Source organism: Gorilla gorilla, chromosome 12 (genome assembly GCF_029281585.2).
Source record: "Gorilla gorilla gorilla isolate KB3781 chromosome 12, NHGRI_mGorGor1-v2.1_pri, whole genome shotgun sequence".
Taxonomy (NCBI): domain Eukaryota; kingdom Metazoa; phylum Chordata; class Mammalia; order Primates; family Hominidae; genus Gorilla; species Gorilla gorilla.
This window is the reverse complement of record NC_073236.2, coordinates 36,489,654-36,506,920: the sequence shown is the minus strand read 5'-3', so window position 1 is coordinate 36,506,920 and position 17,267 is coordinate 36,489,654. Positions and strand designations below refer to the sequence as shown.

The 17,267-nt window shown below is 39.1% G+C and overlaps 1 protein-coding gene across 3 annotated transcripts in view; it reads left to right on the top strand.

The window, feature by feature from the left end:
• The window catches only part of MGAT4A (alpha-1,3-mannosyl-glycoprotein 4-beta-N-acetylglucosaminyltransferase A), a 121,197-nt gene that overhangs the window by 43,211 nt on the left and 60,719 nt on the right, over positions 1 to 17,267 (top strand). For all 3 annotated transcript variants that reach the window (XM_031007132.3, XM_055378485.2, XM_031007144.3), the window contains exons 3-4: positions 9,231 to 9,398; positions 12,837 to 12,977. In XM_031007132.3, the coding sequence (XP_030862992.1) occupies positions 9,231 to 9,398; positions 12,837 to 12,977 (309 nt within the window). The remainder of the gene's footprint in view (positions 1 to 9,230; positions 9,399 to 12,836; positions 12,978 to 17,267) is intronic.

Here is a 17,267-nt window from a genome sequence, read left to right as displayed (position 1 = left end):
CAGGGCTATTGTGGGGTGGGTGGGGGGAGCATGAATAACATGAAAAGAAAGAGGTGAGAGCAGTAGTTTGATTGAAAATAAGTCCAGAAAAGAAACACAGAAGAATTTGAAAAGAACTGTGCAGAAGAATATTAGGAGGGGGAAGGTGGAAATGAACGAGCAAAAGGAAAGTGAGAAGAGGGAAGAACGAGAAAGCATGAAATAGGTCATACAAGGAATATCCAGATCTAGCTAGGGACATGCAGTAAGAGGACACGCTTGTTAGTAGAGCTACTCCATAGTGTGTGACTGGTTAATTATCAGTACCCTGCTTTTTAGTTAAAGATAGTTCTAATGAAGAACTATCTACGTAGTACACTTAGCTATATGTTTGTAACAGTTATAACTATCTACATAGTTCTACATTAGATAACTATGTAGTTATCTTTGTAGTTCTAATGTAGAACTACATTAGAATTCTAATGCTGTGTCTTGAGGATTCTTCATAGGAAATACAGGGCATTATAGCTTTCAGAATACAAAATGTTTTTAATTTTCCTTTTAGAATGAAATACACCTTTATGAAAAAGTGTCTCCCAGTAACTTTAAAGTACTTAAAGAAAATAGTTTATAACCATCTGATAATTTTTACTCCAAGCTCCTTGTGGTTGTTGAATTTTAAAAAGTCAGGTTGAATACAATCATTGTTAATATTTTTAGAAGTGAAGAGCTGTTATAAACATATAGCTAAGTGTACTCTAATGAATGTTATCATGAGTTATGAATTTTTATAGTTCCTCATTTTATTATTATAAGGGAATTTGGGACTTTATGATGAACTTACTAAAAAGAGATTGCCCTTTCTCAAGGGAAATCAAGGAAAATTATTACGTCTATTTAGATTTGGGAGGCCGAGGCGGGCAGATCACTTGAGGTCAGGAGTTCAGGACCAGCCTGGGCAACACAGTGAAATCCCATCTCTACTGAAATACAAAAACTTGGCCGAGTGTGGCAGTGTGCACCTGTAATCCCAGCTCTTTGGGAGGCTGAGGCAGGAGAATCGCTTGAACCCAGGAGGCGGAGATTGCAGTGAGCTGAGATCATGCCACTGCACTCTAGCCTGGGTGGCAGAGCGAGACTCTGTCTCCAAAAAAAAAAAACACCAAAAAAACCTGTGTTATAGGTACATGCAGCATCGTTTGTTTGTCTTAAGGTGTTATGTTTATTAGGTCAGGGGATAGATCTTAACTTATTAAACCTCTACCTGGAAGTTTGTTTTGAATGACACTGTTAATGATTATATTAGCCAACAGCTAAGAGAAATAGTGGTTGCGTTCCAGAAAATATTTCAACCATAGCCGATTTGGTATTCACTAGTCACTGTTTTGTAAGTATACTGAAAACATCTTATAAGGGAGTAAATGAATTATTTTCATTATTTTAATTTAAATAAAGTGTATGATCCTGTATATCTGAGCCCCATTTTCCCTTTTGAATTTAGAAGGGTGCAGCTATTTTCAGAATCCATGCGTATGTGTTGGATCCTGACTGGAGTACTCCACAACCAGAATAATCTTGATAATGCCATGTAAGAGACCTTTGAAACTGGTGTTCACTGGATACTTGGAAAACCCTCTCTGTCCCAAGTTAATCTTCAGGATTATGGCCCTAAACATTTTAATGAGCGCCCCCTGTCCCTGGAACCCTTAACCTGTGGGCCAGAGGAAGGGAGAGGAGAAGGAACTGGTAGACTAGAACTACATAAACTTCTAGGCTGCTCGAGTCTAGAACTACCCTGAGGACAATGCTGGCTACCTCTGGGCTTCTCCGCTCATGGACCTGGGAGTGGCACATCAGCATCACCTGGGAGCTTGCTAGAAATTCTTGGGCCCCACCTCAGACCATGGAATCAGGATCCCTGGAAGTGAAGTCCAGAATTCTGTGTTTTAATGAGCCCTTTTAGGTGGTTCTTATGCATGATAAATTCAGGAAACAATGAGATACTTGGTCTCGTTTGTAAGTTTTAGCTATCCATTCTAATTAGAATTGTCTGTTCAAGTTCTGTTCTTTCAGCCTGTTTCATTTGGACTGCCGTTCACTGTGTCTTTTGGCTTTTTATGGCATTAGTTCTCCTAAACCACCCTCTGAATCCAGTTCTTTTATTTTTTTTTCTTTATGCTTAAGAGGTTTATAAGTGGGAAATTTTCTGCAATTTCATCTAGGCCATCTTCTTTCTAATTTAAAATGGTTGTGTAAGAGTGATGCATGTGAAATCTTTAAAAAGTGAAATAAAACATTTTTCAAAGGCAGTGGCTTCCTGAGAAGTAAAGCTTGTCAAATTTTGGAATCTTACTAAAAACCTTCCTCATTCATACTTAAAAAAAATTTATCTGTGGAAAGAATTGTATCAGTTCAATGTGGTACTGAGGTTGAACCAGATGACTACTGTTTTTTTTTGTTTTTTTTTTTTTTAAGAGACAGGGTCTTGCTCTATCACCCAGGCTGCAGTTCAGTGGCACATTTGCCACTCACTGCAGCCTCAAACCCCTGGGCTCAAGGGATCCTCCCACTTCAGCCTCCTGAGTAGCTGGGGCTACAGGCATGCAGTACCACACTGGCTAATTTTTGAAAATTTGTTGTAGAGACAAGGTCTCCCTATTTTGCCCAGGCTGGTCTCGAACTATTAGGTTCAAGCAATCCTCCTGCCCCGGCCTCCCAGAGCACTGGGATTTCAGGTGTGAGCCACCATGCCCGGCCCAGAGGACTTATCAACATTTTTTTCAGTGCCAGAATTTTATTACCTAATAAATATTAAAATGTTTTAAATTAAGAAATAAAGAGTGGGTTTAACTTTTGGTAGTTTTTGTTTCAATACAAAAAGCCAGTTTTTAACACTAGCTCTGAATTTAGTAGTATCTTGTACATCTTGCTGATAAGAAGTTACTATTGTTTAAAAAATAAAGTTCTCTGGTCTGTTTTTATTCACCACACATTAGATGTGACTTATTGGTGCTTTTTGTTTGTGTTAATCATTCATTTATACTGTTGAACAATTTCATATGAAATTACCATTTTTGCCAAAAAGGATCAAATATGAGCAGTTTTATACAGTTTAGCCTTGTAAGTCTTTGAAAGCCCAAAGTTACCCTTTTCACTGGAAACTGACCTAAATATTTGAGTTGAAGAATCAAAGTGGTTTCTCTGGAAATTTTGTTTTAGAATCTTAGGTTCACAAAACACGATTTGTACAAAACATAATTTGTACTTTCATTGTCTAGGCTGAACATATAATTTTCTACAATTAAAAAAGTTAGATTTTGTCTACAGTAAAAACAAAACAATAAACAAAACTGGGCACTTCCCAGTAAGATGGTAGTATGAAAGTTCCCTCAGTTTCCCGCCATGACCCCCTATACAAACCGATTGAAATGATTCTAAGAAAAGCAAAAATAAGAATTTTGCTACTAATGTTGACAATAGGGAATTATCAAACATATTAATTTGGAGGAATTTTTTCATCTGTTATGTTAAAGTGAACTGAATGCTGGAAGCAGATAAACAACTCTCTTCCTTAAGAAAGCTGTATAGTATTATGGGAAATCTAAATGGAGAAAAGTCTAGGGAAAATTCTAGAAAGTTCTAGAAAGCTGAGTTGGCTTTCCAGATGGAATATGAAGTTGCCCTGTTGTTGTGGAGAACTCTTTTAATGTGGCAGAATGGAGTTAGAAACAAAGGACGGATGTGAGAGAGATAAAAAATGGCCCCTCTGGAGCCTTTTCATAGCTGTGGGTCTTGGACTAAGAACAGCAATAGCATCCGGGCTAGAAACTAAATACCTGTGACATTATCCAATAGTCCATGGGCCCCCAGGGACTTTTTCTAAGCTAACTTTCCAAAAGCATGGACAGTTCCCCTCAAAGCAGGGAAGCATTTTAGAATTAGGGGTGCGGCATTTCTCTACTGTGACTGCTTATTCTTCCTACTTGCTGAAGCTGGCCTCTGGGAGGGTGATTTGAAAACATAACAAGAAAATGCATGTGGGGATGGAGACCGCCTTCAGACTCCTATCCCTTTCTACCACTCAGGAGCTGATGAAAGACTGAGCCTGTATCTGCCATTCAATCTCCTGCTTACTTTAAAGCATCATTGTATTAAAAAAAAAAAAAGATGAAATGAAGAGTTGCAAGATAGTACAAATAAGTTCTCTACACATTTCACCTATTGTGAACATTTTGCCTCTATCATCTTCCTTCCTACAGATATTTGTTTCTTTTCAGAACCATTTCAGAGTAAATTGCAGAAATCGTGCCCCTTTACCCCTAAATAATTTTATGTTTATTTCCTAAGAACCAGGACATTCTCTTACATTACCACAGTTCGAGTGTCAAATTCAGGAAATTTAACATTGGCACAATCATACCCATTCTGTAGTCTGTGTTCTGTTATTTTTCCAGTAATGTTCTTGACAGCATTTATTTCTTCTGGTCCAGGATCCAGTCCAGGACAGTGCTTTGCATTTAGTTTCTCTTACTCCTGGGCGTTTCCTCAGCCTTTGTCTTTGATGACCTTGACACGTCTTAAAGTGGAAGCCATTTTTTTAAATTTTTATTTATTTATTTATTTATTTTGAGACGGAGTCTCGCTCTGTCGCCCAGGCTGGAGTGCAGTGGCGCGATCTCAGCTCACTGCAACCTCCGCCTCCTGGGTTCACGCCATTCTCCTGCCTCAGCTTCCCGCATAGCTGGGACTACAGGCGCCCGCCACCACGCCCGGCTAAATTTTTGTATTTTTTTAGTAGAGACGGGGTTTCACCGTGTTAGCCAGGATGGTCTCGATCTCCTGACCTTGTGATCCGCCCACCTCAGCCTCCCAAACTGCTGGGATTACAGGCGTGAGCCATCATGCCCGGCCGCCATTTGTTTTATACATAATCCCCCAATTTGGATGTGTCCAATGTTTCCTTGAGATTAGAATCAGATTATGCCTTTTGGGCAGGAATCCCACGTAATGCGGGGTGTCCTCTGGGGTTCACTTCACGAGGCACGTGATCTCTGTCCCATTATTGCCAACTTTAACTTTGATCACTTGATGAAGGTGGTGTCAGCTAGGTTTTATCGTTTCCCTCTTTGTAAAGTAACGAGTACTTTGTGGGGAGGTATTTTGAGATGATATAAATACCTGTTTCTTATTAGACTTTCACCTGTTAGTTTTAGCATGCATTTTTGATGCTTGCCTGAGTCAGTTATTGCTATGATGGTTGCAAAGTGGTGGGTTTTTTTTTTCTTTTTTTGAGATGGAATTCCACTCTTGTTGCCCAGGCTGGAGTGCAGGGGCGTGATCTTGGCTCACTGCAGCCTCTGCCTCCCTGCAGCCTCTGCCTCCCGGGTTCAAGCGATTCTCCTGTCTCAGCCTCCCAAGTTGCTGGGATTACAGGCATGCGCCACTATGTCCAGCTAATTTTGTATTTTTAGTAGAGACGGGATTTCTCCTTGTTGATCAGGCTGGTCTTGAACTCCCGACCTCAGGTGATCTGCCCACCTTGGCCTCCCAAAGTGCTGGGATTACAGGCGTGAGCCACCGCACCTGGCCCAAATGGCGGTTTTTCTAATGTTCATTATTTCTTCTACATTTAGTAATTGGCCTTCTTCTGTAAGAAACACTTTCCCCTCATTTGTTCATTTTTATTTATTTATTGTTGATACGGACTCATGGATTCGTATTTCATTCAATGGGTTATAATCCATTACCATCGATATTTATTTTGGTTCTTAAATTGTTCCCCATTTGGCCAGTGGGGGCCTTTCCACTGCCCTTCTGTGCCCTTTGGAGAAGTCCTGTCATTTTTTTCTTTTGGTAATGCTTTCTTGCTGGCAGAAGAATGTTCTAGGTTTATCTTAAAGTTATTTCTCTAAAGAGTTCTTAAAAAAACTCTTTTTTTTACTAGAGTTGTGGTCTCGCCATGTTGCCCAGGGTGTTCTCAAACTCAGCTCAAGCGATCCTCTCGCCATGGCTTCCCAAAGTGCTGGGATTATAAGGGTGAGCTACCACGCCCGGCCTCCAAAGAGTTCTAATTTATTTTAGTGGCAAATGGTGTTGAGAAACCAGTATCTAGGCACTGCTCAAGTCTGAAGGGTAGTATTCTAATGTTGTTCACATAAAGAGGGAAGAACTCAAAGATCTGTTTTGACACATGCTGTGTTTGGACACTGTGTTTATGCCGATCTGCCCTTGTCCACACTCTCTGGACTGAAACCATATAACATATGGTTTCATATATATATAACATATATGGTTCTGAAACCATATAACATACTCTGATCTCAGAGCAAGTTCCCCCATATTATCTTCTAGATTTTCCTTGGCCATTTAAAAACATTAATTCTTCTAGATAAATATTAGAATTATACATCAAGTTCAAAAAATTTGTTACTTTGAAAGATACTGAATTGGGCCAGGTGCGGTGGCTCACGTCTGTAATCCCAGCACTTTGGGAGGCTGAGGCGGGCGGATCACAAGGTCAGGAGATAGAGACCATCCTGGCTAACATGGTGAACATGGTGAAACTCCATCTCTACTAAAAATAGAAAAATTAGCTGGGCATGGTGGCGGGCGCCTGTAGTCCCAGCTACTCGGGAGGCTGAGGCAGGAGAATGGCGTGAACCCGGGAGGCGGAGCTTGCAGTGAGCTGAGATCGCGCCACTGCACTCCAGCCTGGGCGACAGAGCGAGACTCCGTCTCAAAAAAAGAACAGCAACAACAACAACAGAAAAGGATACTGAATTGAATTTCTTTTGCTTAGGGTAGAATTAATCTTTTTGTAAGACTGAGTCTTCCTATTTAGGAATAAGAGATAATTTTATTGATTCTATTATAGACTTCAGTAAAAGACTTGTACTTTTCTTCACATAAATCTTATGTGTCTCTTCTTATAATTGTTTAATAGAATTGTTTATAGTTTTGTGTTTAGGAATAGTATCTCTTTCACATTTCTTATATTGTGAATTTACACATTCAGAAAATGCTTAAACCATGAGTGACACCCAGATCGAGAAATAGAACCTAGCCGGCACCCTGGAGCTGCCGGTATGCCCTTTCCCTATCACAGCCTTCTCTGTCCTACCTCTTCTCCTTTCCTTCTGAGCAAATTAAGGCAAATACGGTGACATACATGCTTTTGTTATTCCATGTAGTGAAGCATGGCAGTTAAGACAGAGAGATATTTTTTTCTGCTATGGAATCTTAAGAGGTGTTTACTGTAAGGATCTTTATGTAAGGGACAAGGAACAGTATAATTGAGTGTTATTAAGACTGCAGATTCATTTTTCATAAGTCTGTTTTTACTGCTTCTATCCATGATTAAAACAGAAATTATAATGTTAAATTAAAAACAGACTTTCTGGCTGGGCGCAGTGGCTCATGCCTGTAATCCCAGTACTTTCAGATGCCGAGGCAGGCGGATCACCTGAGGTCAGGAGTTCGAGACCAGCCTGACCAACATGGTGAAACCCCGTCTCTACTGAAAATACGAAAAGTATCTGGGTGTGGTGGTGCGTGCCTGTAATCCCAGCTACTTGGGAGGCTGAGGTGGGAGAATTGTCTGAATCCAGGAGGCGGAGGTTGCAGCAGTGAGCCGAGATCGCGCCACTGTACTCAAGCCTGGGCGACAGAGTGAGACTCTGTCTCAGAAAAAAAAAAAAAAAACCTTTCTAAGGTTTGTTTAGGTGTCAAAATTGTAGCTTTAGCTTGCTACAGAAGTTGGAAGCACGCTTGCGGTTTATCTTAATTTAATGAGGTTGTGGACATTGTGCATAACATTCCTGCAGCCTCCACTACTATTCAGTACCTCCAAGCAAGTAAATGAATGGCTTCTTCCACCATCTCTCAGGTGTTGCTGTCCAGTTCTGTGCTTGAGCCTATTCTACTGTACACTTTGTGCTGTTTCATTTCTACTCATTGTTTCAATGCCTACGTTTATCCTCATCAAAGCCCACTTTTATTTCCTAGACCAGGTTTTTTTGACTTGTGATTCTCTCAAATTATTAAAATGAATGACTTTTAACAAGGGTCGTTGTACATCTAGCTCAGTGGATTTTTATTCTACTGTTTTTTGAGACAAGGTCTCACTCTGTCGCCCAGGCTGGGGTGCAGTTGTGTGATCATAGCTCACTGTAGCCTCCAATACTTGGGCTCTAGCAATCTTCCTACCTCAGCCTCTTGAGTAGCTGAGACTACAGGCATACACCACCATGCCTAGCTAATTTTTTATTGTTTTGTAGAGATGGGGTCTTACTGTGTTGCCTAGGCTGGTCTTTTTTTTTTTTTGAGACGGAGTCTTGCTCTGTCGCCCAGGCTGGAGTGCAGTGGCGCGATCTCTGCTCACTGCAAGCTCCGCCTCCCGGGTTCATGCCATTCTCCTGCCTCAGCCTCCCGAGTAGCTGGGACTACAGGCGTCCACCACCGCTCCCGGCTAATTTTTTGTATTTTTAGTAGAGACAGGGTTTCACCATGTTAGCCAGGATGGTCTCGATCTCCCGACCTCGTGATCTGCCCGCCTCGGCCTCCCAAAATGCTGGGATTACAGGCGTGAGCCACCGCGCCCGGCCATCTAGGCTGGTCTTGAACTCCTGGGCTCAAGCCATCCTCCACCTTGGCCTCCTAGAGTGCTGGGATTACATGTGTGAGCCACCACGCCTGGCCACTCACTGGGTTTTTAGAGATCAGGGCTTTGACCAAAGTCTGGCCTAGGGAAATCTTTGAGGACTAGGAAGTTCAGAGGAAAAGTTTGGTCTATGGAAATTAATGATTATGCTATAAAATATGTTATATTCATTATATTATTATATAAATTACCATCAGTTTCTGCCTCATCTCTCTATCTGGTTGATGTGAATATGGTCTTTATAGTTGTTTGTACCCTTTGACAGATGATGTTAGTATGATGCTTTAAAGTGTTTATTCTAAAACCTTTTATCATTTTATCCATCTTTAATTATATGAAGTGCTGGAGACTGCTCACATTTTTACCAATAATAAGAGCATAATAATAATAAGCATTAACAGCATTCTTACAAATAATAAGAGCATATAAACTTTGTTATATAACAAGTCAGAACCCTTTTTTTTTCAGTTCTGTATCAATGAATATTTTCTTCTGAAAAACTCAACTTTAAACTTTGTAATTTTACAGTTCCATTTAGATTATATTGTTTGCTTTAAGACATATACTATAACTGTTTTGGTTTTGCTTCTAGAAAAACTGATTGCTTATCAACGAGAATTCCTTGCTTTGAAAGAACGTCTTCGAATAGCTGAACACAGAATCTCACAGCGCTCTTCTGAATTAAATACGATTGTGCAACAGTTCAAGCGTGTAGGAGCAGAAACAAATGGAAGTAAGGATGCGTTGAATAAGTTTTCAGGTACAAACAGTATTTTTTATATTATAAAAAGATTTTACATATATATATATATATATTTTTTTTTTTTTTTTTCTTTGAGACAGAGTCTCGCTCTGTAGCCCAGGCTGGAATGCAGTGGCGCAATCTTGGCTCACTGCCAGCTCCACCTCCAGGGTTCACACCATTCTTCTGCCTCAGCCTCCTGAATAGCTGTTACTACAGGCGCCCGCCACCACACCTGGCTAATTTTTTTGTATTTTTAGTAGAGATGGGGTTTCACGATGTTAGCCAGGATGGTCTTGATCTCCTGACCTCGTGATCCACCCCCTCAGCCTCCCAAAGTGCTGAGATTACAGGCGTGAGCCACCGCACCCAGCTGAAAAAGATTAGATTTGCAAAGGGGCATGTGGAATTTTTTTTTGAAAGTCATGTAGAATAGTTTATAAGCCAGCCTTTTCAGAGAGAAAAACCACCACACAAAACTTTCTTTTCTAGTAAATTACAAAAAAAAAAAAAAAAAAAAAAAAGTTTATTACCTGCTAAATCTGATTTTAAGAGAGTCATATTAAGTTAAATTGGCTGGGTGTGTTGGCCCACGCCTATAATCCCAGCACTTTGGGAGGCCGAGGCGGGCAGATCATTTGTGGTCAGGAGTTCAAGACCAGGCTGGCCAACATGGTGAAACCTCATCCCTACTAAAAATACAAAAATTAGCCGGGCATGTTGGTGTGCGCCTGTAGTGCCAGCTACTTAGGAGGCTGAAGCAGGAGAATCGCTTGAACCCTTGAGGCAGAGGTTGCAGTGAGCTGTGATCCTGCCACTGCATTCCAGTTCTGCACTCCAGAGAGAGACTCCATCTCAAAAACAAGAAAAGTTAAATTGCAGTGGAATAAATTTCATTGGCACTGGTGAAGAACGTGCATCTTTTGAAAATGAGGTTAAATTATTCAAAATGAGATTAAAATTTAATTTTTCGTGTATACATGTTTCTGTGATGACTTATGTGTGGACTTCAGATGGACTCTGGAGAAATCTTTGAGCTATTTGAAGCAATTCGTGCTCTTAAACCTTATTTATAATACAGAACATACATAGTTTCCTAGTGGATACTTTAGGAGTATCTGGCCTGTTTCCTCTCTGAGAAATCCTGGTCAGAGTAAGATGAGGGCAAATGATCTCTCTTTCTGTGCTCTTCTTTATCTGATAATTAAATTGACATATGTATCTAATTGATTGCCTCTAAATTTGCATAATTTTTCTAGATTAGCATACTTTTTCATTTAGCTTCACCTGTTTTAAAAACACATGAATTCCTCTCATCTCCAGATCCACTGCCTCACCTTATTTATAAAGTTGCATGCTCCTTCTCCTCCTGCTGATAAACTTTGCATTATGTCACCCTGATGTTGAAACTCATGGACTAGTGTAGATAAAAAATAAATCACCGATAAACCTGATGCCAAGTGATTTCTACTAACATTTTTTGTTTCCTTCTAGTATTTTTTCCATGAATATTTTTCTTCAAAATTGTTATTGTGTATGATGGCCTGATTTTCACTCTTGAAATTATACTATGAGCATTTTAAAACTTTGTCATTAATCTTCAAAATATTATTTTTAGTGGCTGTGACTATGCCAGCTATATATACCACAATATATTAAACATTTTTTTCTACAGTTATTCAAATGGGTTTTTCTGGGTTGTTTTTCCCCCCTAGTTTATAACTCTGATGAACATATTTGTATATAAATCAATCATATTTCTGGTAACCTTTAAGTTATTTTCATTAGATTATGGTCTTCTTAGAAATAGGATCTGTGTTTTGATGACTTGATTTTTGAACAAATGATACATTTGCTGGAATAAAATAGATAATCACTAAATATTTGTTGAATGCAGAGAAGCTAAATTCTTAAAAGGGAAATTACTGAGTAATAGGACAGAAATGTTTTAAGGTTTTTGCTGCTGTTTTGAATAGTTGGAACATTTATCTTGTTATCACCAATATTTAATATTATTTAATCTGCTAATTTCATAGGTGGAAATTGATATATTATAATTTGTAATTGTTTCTTTACGCATGAGATTAAACTTTAATTTTACATATGACAGTCATTTGCATTTCTTTCATGAATTTTTGGTTCTTCTCATATTTTTAATGAAGTTGAGGTAACATTCCTACTGCTAGCTTCCTTTTTCCTAAGATTAAATTCAAATTTAATGAAATTTTAAAACAATATTATTTCTACTACCAAATTTTTATTTCATATCATTAAATGATTCATTGGTTCCTCTAATAAAAACGGAAACATCCTATGTATAAAATGGAGTGAGAAAAAAAATGAAACTATTTGAAAGTTGTGATCTGTACTGGATATTCTCAACTTGTGCTGTTTATATTATTTTACTTGAAGTTTTCAGAAAAAAATTCCTTCCATGTGAAATTTTGATAACATGTAATGCATAAAGAAAGTGAATGGCTGAGCATGGTAGCTCATGCCTGTAATCCCAGCACTTTGGGAGGCCAAGACAGGAGGATTGCTTGAGCCAGGAGTTTGAGACCAGCCTGGGCAACATAGTGAGACTCCCGTCTGTACAAAAAAAAATTTTTTCTTTTTTTCTTTTTTTCTTTTTTTTTGAGACGGAGTCTGGCTCTGTCGCCCAGGCTGGAGTGCAGTGGCGCAATCTCAGCTCACTGCAAGCTCCGCCTCCCGGGTTCACGCCATTCTCCTGCCTCAGCCTCCCGAGTAGCTGGGACTACAGGCGCCCGCCACCACGCCCGGCTAATTTTTTGTATTTTTAGTTAGCCAGGATGGTCTCGATCTCCTGACCTCGTGATCCGCCCGCCTCGGCCTCCCAAAGTGCTGGGATTACAGGCGTGAGCCACCGCGCCCGGCCAAAAATTTTTTCTTTTAAATTAGCTGATGTGGTAGTATGTGCCTGCAGTCCCAGGTACTCAGGAGGCTGAGGTGGGGAGGATCTCTTGAGCCTGGGAGGTCAAGGCGACAGTGAACCGTGATTGTGCCAGTGGACACCAGCCTGGGCTACAGAGCAAGACCCTGTCTCAAAAAAAAAAAAGAAAGAAAATGGAAGTGACTGATGGTTAATGTACTTATTATTTATTACATTTTCATCAGCCAACAGTATATTTAGAGTCTGTTTGGCAAACTTGAGTTCTAATACATTATAGAAGTGAGCCCTTAGCATACCACCTTCTTACGGTCCTCTAGCTGGCCATTTTGGTTTCCTTCACCCAGTTTTATCAACATCATGACCTGTGAGACTTTGGCTTTGAAAGTGTCCTTTTCATCTTAAATGGAGATCTCATTCATCAGAGTGTGAAACTAGGAAAGAAAATTCTTTAGTTCTAGTTCTCATTAATTTTTACTGCTGATTTCATAAAATCAGCAACTTCTGTAAGGTAATTCTTGTGTATTAATTATACTTCTGTGTTTCAGATAATACCCTAAAGCTGTTAAAGGAGTTAACAAGCAAAAAATCTCTTCAAGTGCCAAGTATTTATTATCATTTGCCTCATTTATTGAAAAATGAAGGAAGTCTTCAACCTGCTGTACAGATTGGCAACGGAAGAACAGGAGGTATGCTTATTTTGTTTCTTACTGAGGTTGTACTACTGCTGTTAAATGTGTTTTGGACTATTATGTTGACCATCAGAAGTCTGGGAGGTCAAAAAATGAAAGTTCTTTCTTTATCTGTGCACATCAGATCATTCTAAACTCCATGTTGAAAGGAATTGGACATTTTCCTTCATAGACCAAAGTAATACAGCTGAAAGGGATCATGTGAAATCTAGTTCAGGCCCCATCCCAGGCAGACAAATGTTGACACCTTTGTCATTTTTCTGTTTAAGAAACTTGGGAAGTACAGAGATGACTTTCCTTGTATCTTATTTCAAAATTAACAGCTCTTTTGGTCATGTCATAAAGGTTTTTCCTATGTCTGCCCCACTTTTCCTACAGAGGTGTAAGTAGATAGTAACTTTTATGTAACTTTTTATGGAGTAGTAGAAATACTTTGATTTGCTTCTTTTTTCCTAATTTATTCAAAAGATAATATATAGCTTATTTTTCTCTTCTTGTCAGAGGCAACAGAACTTCTTCAGTTTTCCTTATAGAAACCATTTACCACTCTTTTTTTTTTTTTTGAAACAACGTAAGCACAGATTTATTGAAACCAAAGTACACTCCACAGAGTGGAAGTGGGCTTGAGCAGGCAGCCCAAGAGCCGTTTACCACTCATACATTTGATTCCGCTGTTTTGACTTTGTTAATCTTTTCTTTATAGATTTTAAAATGCAGAGGGCAGAATATTATTTTGTTCTTCTATAAGTTTTTAACAAGTGATGAATGATTACTTCATATATATCAAGATTCATTTTTGGGTTAGTGTTTTTGAAAAGCTGGGTCTACTTTTAATTCAATGGGATTCTTAAGTATTTTGCTGTCTTATTGGGGGGATCACATCTTCTCATTGATCTATAAATGTAAGCTTTTACATTCATCTTGTCTTAGTTCTGCTGTCTTTCTATTTCATTAATCAGTTGAAATAATATACTACCTTCCTTCTTAAGGAGGTGGAAACTCTTAAAATAGCATGTTGAGACAAACTCCATCTTTCCTTTCTCTAATGATTCAAAAAATATTTATTGAAGCCAGGCATTCTGCAGGTGCCAGGTATACAGAGACTAACAAGGTGTGTATGGTACTTTGTTTTTTGTTTTTTTTTTTAGAATGTTGATTGTTAATTATTTTTGAAGCTGATATCATCTCTCCCTTTAATAATCACTTTTTGGGTAAGATGTCTTAAGTAATTGTGGGTTTGTTTGTTTACACTATTTCTTCATTCATAAGAGTATCAAATGGAAAGAAATTAGAAGTGTTTTTAAAGTCATTTAAAACATCCAAGGTCTCTAATAGGTTTTTATTTTGTAAATGTGACATTCTCTTTCTTTTGAAGCTATGTATTCCATCCCATTTGCTTACATGACTTTATCCATTATAAATATAATAAAATCTTGGTCAACCAGCTTTCCAATAGTTAACATTCTTATAAAGCTGCTACTGTTTTTGAAAGGTAGAAAAAACAGCTTGGTAGAAAAAACAGATGGGCAAATAACCCATATTTACATTAAACATTTTCCTCCCTAAATCATTAGGAAACAGCTCTTAATATTTTTAGTTACAGGACCTTTTGGATATTCTAGGAAAGCTGTCAATCTCTACTTTGGAAAATGCCCATAGAAAATATAATTTTATTTGTAATTTCTGGGGTTTTATGGAACCCCAGAACTTATCTAGGGCTTCATATTCAGAACTTCTGTTTCTTAGATAAAGAAAAACAGCTTCTTGCTAAAAATTCTGTTTTCCAGTGGTCAGGCTGATTAATTAGGGAACAGCACTTAGAATAGCTAAGCCATTATAAGGCTGAAGAGGAAGGACAGTGCTGCCGGTGGCTGCTGACCCCAGGGGAGCGGCTGGGATTCTCACGCCCAGAACAGAAAACTGTGGGTGCACCACCCAGCACCACATCTGTATCCTTCCACCACATTCTCCAAGGCAGACTGCGGCAAACAAACCCAGCGACTATAAGCAGGTGCAAGGGCGACTTCAGCAACGAGAGGTTGCTGAATAATTTAGGAAAATTAGTACCACGAATGACTTAATACTAAAGAAAATTGAGTTTGCAGAACAAACTGAATATGATTTAAAAATAAAGCATCAACATATTTTTAGAAATGAGGGAGGACAACTTGCCCATAACACAATAACTGACCATTATCAAAGGATCCGTTAGAAATTTTTGTGCTTATGATTTCAATGATTATATTTAAAAATCCTACATCGAGGGACTGATATGGAATTTTAGCTAGACATAGCTAAAGATCAAATTAGTGATCAGAAAGACCGAGCTGTGTATTTCTTCCAGAATGCAGCATAAACGCATAAAGAATGGAAGTAGACAAAAGTTTTAATGTTCATCTGGTAGTCATTTCAGAAGGAGTGAACAAAGAGAATGAAAAGAGGGAATTACCAGCTTATAGAAGTAAATTTCTTTGAGTTGAAGAAACATTCAGGTCTTCAGGTTAAAGGGCCCATTCAGGGTAGAGCAAGAGGGCTGAGCAAAGACTCTCAGTGGGTTATCTACCAAAATGGCACAACTGCTTCGCAGAGGATAACAGATAATTATTGAAGTATTTGCTGCAATGAAAGTCCATGAGCAATTGCTATGGGCCAGGCACCTTGCCAGATACTTTGGTACATAAAATTAGATGTGGTTCCGAGTCTTGTGGAGCTTCAGCCCAGTACAGAAAACACGTATTAGTCACATAGTCAATTATACAAACAACTGTATAATTATAACTTTAATTACCGATGTAAAGGATGCTTTGAGAATGTGTAAGAGGGACTTTTGGCCTAATTAGGGAGTTTAAGGAACTCTGAGAAATTACGTTTGGCCTGAGGCTGGTAGAATCTATCATTTACTGGTGAAGATGGGTGTGTTGGTGTTCTATTGCTGTTGTAACAAATTGCCACAAACTCACTGTGTTTAAACCACAACACAGATTTCTCATCTTACAGTTTGGGAAGGCAGAAGTCCTAACACCAGGTTGTCAAGAGGGGTGTGTTCCTTCTGGAATCTCTAAGGGAGGATCCTTTTTTTTTTTTGCCTTTTCCACATTACTTCGTGGCCTCTTCCTTCATCGTCAAAGTACAGTATCTTCAAATCTCTCTGACCATGACCCTCTTGATTCTGTTGTTCCATCTCTTTCTTTCACTCTGACCCTCCCTCCTTCCTTTCATAAAGACGCTTGTGATTATATTGGGCCCACTAGGTAATCCAGAATAATCACCACATCTCAAGAACTTTAATCACATCTGCAAAGTCCCTTTTGCCATGTAAGGTAACATATTCAGAGGCTCCAGGAATTACGGCATGGACATCTTTGGGCGACTATTATTCTCTCCATCACAATGGGAAAAAAAAGAATATTCCAGAAGATGGAAAGAGCACCACAAAAGTCCTGTGGTGGAAGGGAGTGTGGAATGTTCTAGAAAATGAAAGAAGGTCACTGTAGTTTAAGTGTAGAGTGAGGAAGTGTGTGGAACAAGATGAGGCTAGAGATGTAAGTTGAGGCCAGACCATGTAGGGCCTCCTAGACCATTTATGGGATTTTGGTTTCTATCCTAAGAGCGGTAGGAAGCCATTGAAGGGTTTTCAACAGGACTTATTAAGAATGACTTGATAAGATTTAAATTTTACAGAGATCACATTTGCTGCAATGGGAAGAATGATTGAGGATGTGGGAAGAGGAATAGTTATGAAAAACCAGATAGGCCGTTTCAGTGATCCACTGGAGAGAGGGTCAACTTGGAACTTGGACGAGGTAGCAGTGGTAGTTGTAGAGATGGGAAGAAGAAGATGGACCTAGAGTTGTTTGGAACATATGAGAATGTATCAGGGAGGACATAGTCATGTTCTGGATTTGTGGACTGAGGTAGAGGAGTGGTCAGGAATGAACCCAGGGTTTCTGGATTGAGTGACTGGATGCATGGTGGGCCATTCAGTGAGATAGGGGACAATAGACACTGTTTTGCATCATTGGTTTGCAAGAGAAGTTTATAGATTAAATTTGAATGTGATAATTTGGAGGTGATTTTGAGATATCACAGTGGAGATGTTGGAGTAGGCAGTTGGATATTTAGATCTGGGACTCAAAGGAGAGATCTGAGTTAGATTTAATTTTATGAGTCATTGTTTGGGAGTAAGTGGTTGAACACACAGAAATGGATGAGATCTCCTAGGGCCTAGGACTGAGACTTGAAGGTTTTCCAGCAGTTAATTTCCAGGGAAAGAGGAAGATGAACACA